At 44.6% G+C, this 9,197-nt stretch overlaps 1 protein-coding gene across 3 annotated transcripts in view; it reads left to right on the forward strand.

The window, feature by feature from the left end:
* The window catches only part of atp2a3 (ATPase sarcoplasmic/endoplasmic reticulum Ca2+ transporting 3), a 40,017-nt gene extending 35,290 nt beyond the window's left edge, over positions 1-4,727 (forward strand). For 2 of the 3 annotated variants that reach the window (XM_085469394.1, XM_085469397.1), the window contains 7 exons: positions 162-382; positions 476-678; positions 2,334-2,419; positions 2,738-2,871; positions 3,348-3,465; positions 3,908-4,025; positions 4,275-4,727. In XM_085469394.1, coding sequence (XP_085325520.1) covers positions 162-382; positions 476-678; positions 2,334-2,419; positions 2,738-2,871; positions 3,348-3,465; positions 3,908-4,025; positions 4,275-4,318 — 924 coding nt within the window. In that variant the 3' untranslated portion in view covers positions 4,319-4,727. Of the gene's footprint in view, positions 1-161; positions 383-475; positions 679-2,333; positions 2,420-2,737; positions 2,872-3,347; positions 3,466-3,907; positions 4,026-4,140; positions 4,175-4,274 lie in introns of all 3 variants that reach the window. The other variant, XM_085469395.1, reaches the window with a different exon arrangement.
* The last annotated feature ends 4,470 nt before the right edge of the window (positions 4,728-9,197 follow it).

Below are 9,197 nucleotides of genomic sequence, written 5' to 3' on the forward strand. Positions count from 1 at the left end.
CCAAGTTTCAATGCTCAGCTTATATCTCTAAGTAAGGACCATTTAAGGATAAGCAAGTCTTATTGAGAGACGCTTTTTAATAAACAATACTGTTGACGTTTCCTTTAGTGCCCCTCTGTTCTTTGACACGTAATAATCCAGGTATTTCCTCCTGGTTGCAGACAGGTGATGGTGTGAACGATGCCCCGGCCTTGAAGAAGGCAGAGATCGGCATCGCCATGGGATCCGGTACAGCTGTGGCAAAGTCAGCGTCTGAGATGGTGCTGTCTGACGACAACTTCTCCACCATCGTAGCTGCTGTGGAGGAGGGCAGAGCCATCTACAACAACATGAAGCAGTTCATCAGATACCTCATCTCCTCAAACGTGGGAGAAGTCGTGTGGTGAGACAAGAGCGCCGTGAGACGCAGCTGCCGGGCGGGGACTGTCTTCGTGTGCGGCTGACGTTTGTGGGTCTCTCCTGTGTCTGTCTGCAGCATCTTCCTGACAGCCATCCTGGGTCTGCCTGAGGCTTTGATTCCAGTCCAGCTGCTGTGGGTTAACCTGGTGACTGATGGCCTGCCTGCCACCGCCCTGGGCTTCAACCCCCCAGATTTGGACATCATGGATAAACCACCCCGCAACCCTAAGGAGCCACTCATCTCTGGCTGGCTCTTCTTTAGATACCTGGCCATTGGAGGTATTATTCACTCAGACGTGAATAAATTATTGTGCAGTTGTCACTGTGTGGGGTGGTGCGGTGGTTAGCACTGTCACCTCACAGCAAGAAGGTCTTGGGTTTGAATCCAGTCAGGGTTCTTTTAGTCTCTCGCTGCATGGGTACCGGGTACTCCAGCTTCCCTCCACGGTCCAAAGACATGCCTGAGTTAACATTAACTGGTGATTCTAAATTGTGACTGGTTGACTGTGTCTGTGTGTTAGCCCTGCTGATTGGCTGACAGGGCTGTCTAAAGAGCTTCTGTGCACCTGCGCCCATTTTTAAAAATCTAATAGCAGAACAACTTGATGCATTTTCTAACACTTTATCGATGGTACCTTAGTTAACGTTGATTTTTCACACTATAAGGCGCACTTAAAATCCTTTAATTTTCTCAAAAATCGTCAGTTCAACTTATGTATGAATTCTGGTTGTGCTCATTGACCTTGAACCGGTTGTATGTCATACACTGCGCTCAAAACTCTGTCACAAATGTTTTAGTCCGACTTTGCTAAGCTACGAAGCCGCACCTCTTGACGGATTGTTGGAACATCACGGCTGTAGTCAGGAGCCTTGCAGAGGAATCTGGGTCCTAAACTCCATCTATTTCAGGTCCCAAAGTCAAACGAACACTGCAGCATCACTGAGAGTTAAAAACTGTCTAAATTCTTTCATCTTTAATAAAATGATCAGTGTTGCTGCTTTACCAGGTGTAACAATTAAGTTTAACATCCAGGCATCCATGAAAACAGAATTTATTACACTTAACAGAGTTAGAAGTTAGCAGGAAGTTAGCTCACTAGCTTACACCTAAACATGATATAGCATGTTCTGAATGAGAGATTTCTGAAAGAATTCAAACGTACAGCTCTGCTATCACTTCCAACATAAATGAAGACAGAAAACTAAACAGCAGTGACGTTTGTAGGGTTACTGAAGTTGGGCTAGCTGGTATATAATGATGTGCTACGTGATCGCTAGCGACACAGCTATGTTAGCATAAACACAGTGAAGCTGGAGGATGAACGCTAACTTTATTCCACTGGATAAAAGTTAACGTGAGGGTTCCTGATGGTTAGAGACAAATGCAATCGCATGGCAGGATGCTGTAAACGGACCAAACTTCAGTCAGGAGAACAACTGAGATAATCCATCCACAATACGAGGTTAGTCATTAATATACTGCAACAACATGGGAATAGAGCAGCTGTGATAGAATACAGCATTAATGAATCAATGGTACAGAAGTGGAGGAAGCAAGAAGAATGAGTTGAGGAAAGTTTGACTTATCTGACTGTTTGGTTTCGCTTAATGCGCCTTATGGTAGGAAAAATACAGTAACAAGATTTGAGATGTATTTAGTAAAACGGCGACTGTCAGTAGGCCTAGCATCTTTTTTTTTTTTTTCTAATCAAGCACTCATGTCAGCATGTTTATTTTCCTGAACAGCTTCTCCTTTTGTAAGGTTATTACATTTTATTCTTCGCACACTGAATAACTGTAACCTTACACTTTGTCTGTATAATATTAAATTTGTGACTGTGCGTCTATCAATATCTGGTTTTGTCTCACAGGCAAGAAACGGCAGCTCTTGTTTGTGTGTATAAATATAAATGTATGTCTGTGTTGTCTTGCAGGATATGTGGGTCTGGGAACAGTGAGTGCAGCCACATGGTGGTACCTGTTTGATGAGGAGGGCCCACAAGTGTCTTTCTATCAGCTGGTGAGTTGTAAAACAGTTTATCTGACGTAGCTCCTGCCCTAGGAGAACATGAGCTGCATTGTTTCCTGTTATACTGTTTACCCCACCTCTATGCATCCTTTTCATTCGCTGCTATTTGATGCAGTAACGTTTGATGATCCCAGCAGCAGACAGGCATAGAAAGGGAATTAAGATTTCTGTGGATTGATTGCATGCAGAGCTGAAATGAAGCCAGGGTTTGGCAGCCGCCCCCCACCCAATCTGAGCAGAGTCCCATCAAACCAGGTCGCAACACGATGCACGAGCGCACGCTAACTCCGCCTGTCTCTCTCTTCACAGCGACATTTCATGCAGTGCACTGAGGACAACCCCATGTTCAAAGAAATAGACTGCGAGGTGTTTGAATCTCGCTACCCCACAACCATGGCGCTGTCTGTGCTGGTCACCATCGAAATGTTCAACGCGCTCAACAGGTCAGTCGGCTTCAGAGCTGGTATCAGAGTAAACGAGCCTTAAATGTCACAAACGTCAGAAATTTACTCAAAGAAAGCGACGCTGTCATTCGACGAGACGGAGCTCCCTTTGAGGAAGAACGATCCGTGCCAGAAAGGCCACGGCTGTCGCAAACATCAGCTGTTCACTGTTTGAACGACTGATTTTTGTTTTTATGTCCTCCACCTGAAGAATGTGCTTAAGCGCACATCTTAAGAAGAGAAATTATACTTTATTGAACGGAGCTATGAAGGGTCATTAGCTCTGTTTTGAAAGAAATGTCCAACTCGACGAGGTCTGATCACCACTTCAGATGGAGTCCAAAGATGGTCCAGCCTAACGCCGGCACATCTGTTCATTTTCATGCAGCTTGCTGGAATATTTTCATCAGTTGTTGTTTTGCAACCTGATCCTGAAATGTTAGCATGTTTTCATCTATTCAAACTTCTCCTTACAGTTTGTCTGAGAACCAGTCCCTGCTCAGGATGCCTCCCTGGGTCAATATTTGGTTGCTGGGAGCAATCATCCTCTCCCTCTCCCTCCACTTCTTAATCCTCTACGTCGAGCCTCTGCCAGTGAGTACACAGGACACGCAGCTCTTTGAGCGTTTAAAAAAACCCAAACACTGCATGCTAATAATCCTCAGCACTGTATCGTGGCCCAGATTCACGAGCCGTGTTTTATGAGTCCGATTCTTTTGCCAGTGATGACACAACTTGTCTGTCGTCTGCAAAAAAAGTAGGATGGCCCTGTAGGTGTAATGTAATGCAACAGCCAAATGAAACTATAAGTAGCTAAGTTCATAGCTAGCGTCGTGCAAAAAGCAGATACAGAAATGCTGTGAGTCAGACAGAAGGCGTTACAAAATAAAGGTTTCCATGGCTCCACTGGATTATGTTTTCTTGCAGGCTGATGTCTTTGCATTTTTCAAAATAGTTACAAAATATTAAGCTTGCATGTTAGAAAAGGCTTCTGCTGCAGCTTTGTCATCATCGTCTGATTTCTCTTGTCCTTCAGCTCATCTTCCAGGTGACCCCTCTGCATTGGTCCCAGTGGACTGTGGTCCTGAAGATTTCCTTCCCAGTCATCCTACTGGATGAGGCTTTGAAATATTTATCCAGGAACCATCTGGAAGGTATGTTAAGTCCTACCTGTTTTTAATTTAATAAGCAATTTTTTTCAAATCAATAAACGAATCTAATGATGCTTGTTCTGCTCTTTTTTCCTTCTCTTCTGCATTTCTAAATCAGCCTAAACTCTTTTAATCTCACCTTCTGTAAAAAGGTACCTGACTTTCTTTGTGCTGCTTTCTTCCGTCTCCATTCGAACCTGCCTGCTGTCCGATGGTTACGTGTTCTAAGCCTGTGGGTTTTTGTTTTGGCAGGTGATGAGGAGAAGAAGTATCGGAGGAGATGGCAGCTGAACTAAGACCTCTCCCTCAACACACTCACACAGTTAGACACACAGCTACCCTCTTCCCATTTTTGAGCTAGGAAACGTTTCTCTCCCCTGCCCTCGTTCCCCACTTCTGCATGTCCAACAAACCACCACTAGAAATGAGGGGTGGCTTGCATGAGAATGAGTGTGAGAAAGTGAGAGCGCTTGTGCTCCTGCAAGTGTAAGTAAGTGTGTGTGTGTGTGTGTGTGTGTGTGTGTGTGTGGGAGGACACAGACGGATGCAGACCTGTCTTTATAGTTGCAAGAGCAAGAAACAACTGCAGAAAAGAAAAATACAACTGGGCTCTGCTTTTTAAAGGTTTCTGCTCATCTTTTTGTTGTCTGTACAGTACAAACATAGTGGTGGACTTCTGGGGGGAGAGGGGAGGATGGGGGAACAGACATTGATAATACTGGGTGGGGTGGGGGTGGGAGTTGGGGTTTTAAAATCAACACAGAGACTGAAAGAGAGACTGAGAGGAGAAGAACCAGATGGACACACTGACAAAAAAGCAAAAGCATCAAGGAAAGGACGAGGAAGGTGAGAAGAGCCTGGAGGCGCTGTGAGGAGAGAGCCACGGTACCCACGCGTGTCCACAGAAGCATCATTATCAGGAGGCGCTGCCCAGGCTTCTGCCATCACACTACTGGCAGTGAATTCCAGCCAGCTCTGGCCTTATCAGCACAACACAACTGTTTCTCTGGCCAGTTTGTCACAGCGCTGCTCCTTCATCACTCTTCTGTCGTTTATGCTCAGTTCCTCTCCTTCGGCCTGTCTCTGCTCTCTCTTTGTCTCTTTCTCGCTCTCTGTGTGAGGAGGCAGCTGTGGGCCCGGGGTCGTGACTGTCGGGCTCTTTGGTGGGGTTGGGGTCGCTCCGCCTAAAGGTGTGAATAGCTTTACGCTGCTTGGCTGCTTCCTTTGGCTCTAAATTCGAGGGGCTGAGGTCGGCTCACACACTGGGCAAAGAAACGAAATTTTAAAAAGTCAAACAGCAACCAAACCAGCATATCGGTAGAGTAGTTGTGATCCAGCCCACTCAGCTGGCCCTCTTTAGCTTCACTATAATGTCCTTCTGCTTCTTTGCTGCCACTGGAAAATCTCTGCGAGTCATTTCATGTAAAGGTTAAAGGTGGACGGGAAACTGATGCTTCAGGATTCCTGCGTCATGCCTTTAATCCGCTGTGTCACACCCTGAACCAGCGCTGAGGTGTGTGTGCGTTATAGCCTTACTTGAATAAAGTTGTCTAATTTGATGTGATAGGCTTTTTTCCCCCGTCTGAATCGCACAAACGATGTAGTTTAAAGTAAGTTAGAGAAGTAAGTGGCTCGTCCCAGCGTCACGTGGACATTAACAGTGTAGATATTAAGCACATCCATGCCTTACACAGCCCACTGCACCTCCACATTAAACATGTGGTCCCGATGAATGTGTTTGCTGACCTTTAATGAGCTCGTTACCCATCACTACCACTTTGCACTCGCGTGGCCGGACCGTGATTCTCACACTGATCATGTGAAGTCTTAAAGACTCTGAATGTGGCGTGTTTTTTGGTTTTCTTGTTCTGCTTTGTGCGCTGCTCCCTCAGCTCCTCCTGCTTTCTCAGTGCTATAGCATTTCATTTGGGTGTTTTATAATTCTTAATAATAATAATGTGTTTGACTGAATGAACCCGCAGGGTTTGGATTGTGTCTTTTAAGTCTTAATTCTGGGTTTTGTGTGGGGCCCTGGTGCTCTGTGGACGGGGTCGGCTGTGTTTTTGGACTCTTATTGCTTCCACATGCTGCAGAGAAGAGCGTGTACACATTTTTAAAAAGTCTTTGAATAGGTGGAATAAAAATGGGAATCTGCACACTGTGTCCCTCATACTTATTAAAGCAATGATATGTTGTGGCTGTTGTGTGTTTAAAGGTAGAGCTGCAGTGATTGGTTAAAAACACTGAAGCACTACAGCCATTAAAAAAACAAACACTTTGAAGTTTAGCTGAGCTCCCCTTCGAGGTCATCTTGTCGCGTACCTCAGTCCCTGGAGGTGCTCTTCTGACCACTTGTATGTGGTCATATACATGTGGTGATGAGAGGTAATGGTGATCATCTGAAGGAGGACGGTAAACAACGTGAGCCGAGGCTCGTGCCGCCGCTCACCTTAGAAGCGTTTTGGCCGTGCAGACTTTGGGAGCTGTCTAAAAACAGCAGCTGGGTAGAAATGAGTGGAGGTAAACCTCATCCTGGAGCAGGAGCTCTGCAACACAGTCATCTTCTTTGTGTTCTGACCAAACAATTACTATATTCAGCAGACCTGGTATATTAAAAATGGCTTTTACTTGCAGCACGGGACTTAAGGAGGTTTGTTTCATTTTTTTAAATTGAACTGGGAGTTATCAACACAGTGTGCAGATCTTTTCCCCCTTTCTCCTTTTCAGACAGCATTTCAAACCCAGTACTTTTTTCAGTGTGATGCAGGAAATTTACCCTTCAACACAATCCATCCAGTCTGCAGCTGTTGACTGTGGCGTATGCAGCTGTGCTACACACTCGTTTTGTTGCTTGGTGATGGGGTTGTTTTTTTCTCGCTCCAGGGAATAGCTCGCCAAAGTATAGATGTTTCCAGTTTCGCATGCTCTCTGGGGTCATTCTTGGAATGCACAGTAGGAAACTGACTTAAGTAGACGAGGCAAATTAAAACAAATACACTATAAAGTTTGTTAAAACACCTCACCAGTTTTAATATCTATCTATATATATATTAAAAAATAGGTTTTAAGAGCAGACTAGTCCTTTAACTATAGACCAGAAGCTGGATTGTGACTATACCTGACACAAAGCAGCCTTTATGTTAAGGTTGAGCTTTTCATGATTTCCCGTCACCACCGTGTGAATGTGGCACCTCTTTCCAGACCAGCAGATTCCACATCCCTGTCTCAGATCTCCAAGGCTCTGTAACATGCTGGCACGATAGGTCTGCGTAGCCTTGTTATTTACTACTGAATCCTCAACTCTGTACAGACGCTGAGAAAACGATCGCATGGAACCTTGTTACTGTAATAATACCCTATACAGTATATGATATTTAATTTTTTGATAACTTGCATCAATGAAAACCTACTTTCAACAAGAGACGGACTTACAAGACTTCCTGTTTTTCTTTTTCTTTGGAGCACATGGTATCTAAGGACCTTTGTTTCTTGTCTGTTTTGGTTTATTTGTTTCCTTGTAGAATAGAAAGGTTGTTTCTTCATGTTTCCATTTGGTTTTTACACTTGTGGGGTTTTGTGTCTTTTACTGTAGGGAGAAGAATATGATGATATCGTGTTTAGGATAGACGAGATTAACGCTTACGCTAATAAGTGGCAATGACATGGAACATTTCAGTGATAGCTAGCTGGTGTGAGGATACTCAAGAAATTGTGAACGAACAGTGTCTGGTTTACACTGAGCGATAAGCAGTGATGAATCCTGGGATATGAAGTTTCATGAGTGTACATTGAAGGGCTTGGTGGTGATGCAGGCTCTAGAGACCCCTTTCAGATCTGGGACGTTGCAAAGCTCTTCCAGCTTGGTACTCCGAGTCCTCCGCAGTCTGTAAAAGGCTAACCTCCTTTACTAACAGTGAAGGAGCGATCGGGTTGAGATGATAACAGCTGACTAGTGAACGTGCCTCTAGAGCCTGACCTCCACCTCTGAGAAATTAAAAGGATTCTCTGTGTTGCCTTGTTAATATTAATTGTGGACACATAATTTTATAAATGACAAAGACGTGGAAATAAAGATTATTTATCTTGTTATTTATTCAGAGGCTGTGGGTTTTTTGTTTAAATGGATGATTGTCAGTGCAACACTTGGGACAGTCTTCGATATGTAAATGAAAGCACGAGGCAATAATGAGCAGATGATTTGAATACTATAGCTGTGTCTCACTTCAGGGGCTGCATCCTTCGGTGGACCCGGCCCACGTAGACCGTGAAGGCCGGAAGTGCGAGGTTGTGAGATGGGACGGTCTAACCTTCAGGTTTGCGTCACCGCTGTCTCAGTGGAGTTTAATAAACTCAGCCGTCTGCTCCTTGCTATCTAAAATGTAACAGGACACCAGAGTAAACTCTTGACCATCAGATTTACTCAGGAACAAATCAAACACTGAAAAATATCATGTTTGTGCCGGGAGGTCGCTGTTCTCGCCGGCTCCAGTGAGCCTTGAACCCCAGTCAGCTATCGAGCTGGTGGGTAACAGACGTCTCTGAAAACATCGGAGCGCTTTTGCAAATGTGCGATGTCTTGATAAACTGAGCAGATATTTGAAGTTTGCACAGCTACATACTCGCCTGAAAATATCTTAAAAGTTTATTTTGTGGCCCAGAAAGAATAATATTTCAAACTTTTTAGCCACGCTCCTCAGCCATTGTTTGAAAAGTATTTTTATATTATTATAAAAATACTATAGTAATTAAATTATTATTCAAAGTATTGAAAAGAGTAATATTACAACTAAGTAGCGGCCGCCATTGTTGGAAACTGGAATTGGCTGCTGTGCTATGAATTCTGGGATATGGTGGTCCACGAAGGACACACCCCACCCATCCTCCAAATCTGGGGAAAGGGAGGACGCATTTGTCTTCGAATTGGGACAGCCTTCGGCGCATCGCTGTGACGTAATCAGCCTTCAAAGGCGGCCCCTGAATTGAGACACAGCCTATGTTTATTTTCAAAATAGTAAAGACAACATAGTTTGAGGCCAACAGGTGCATTTCAGACAAATTAACCACTTGGACGTGCGGAGAATATCCCAACCATGAGACGACCCCCTATCAGCAAGCACCCGGTGACTGTGGGGGGGACCTGCCGCAGAACCAGGATCAGGGAGGGGCGGCCATTGG

This window comes from Copadichromis virginalis, linkage group LG10 (assembly GCF_057382275.1).
Source record: "Copadichromis virginalis isolate Kocher_CV1m ecotype Utaka linkage group LG10, C_Virginalis_male_GT1.1, whole genome shotgun sequence".
Classification (NCBI taxonomy): domain Eukaryota; kingdom Metazoa; phylum Chordata; class Actinopteri; order Cichliformes; family Cichlidae; genus Copadichromis; species Copadichromis virginalis.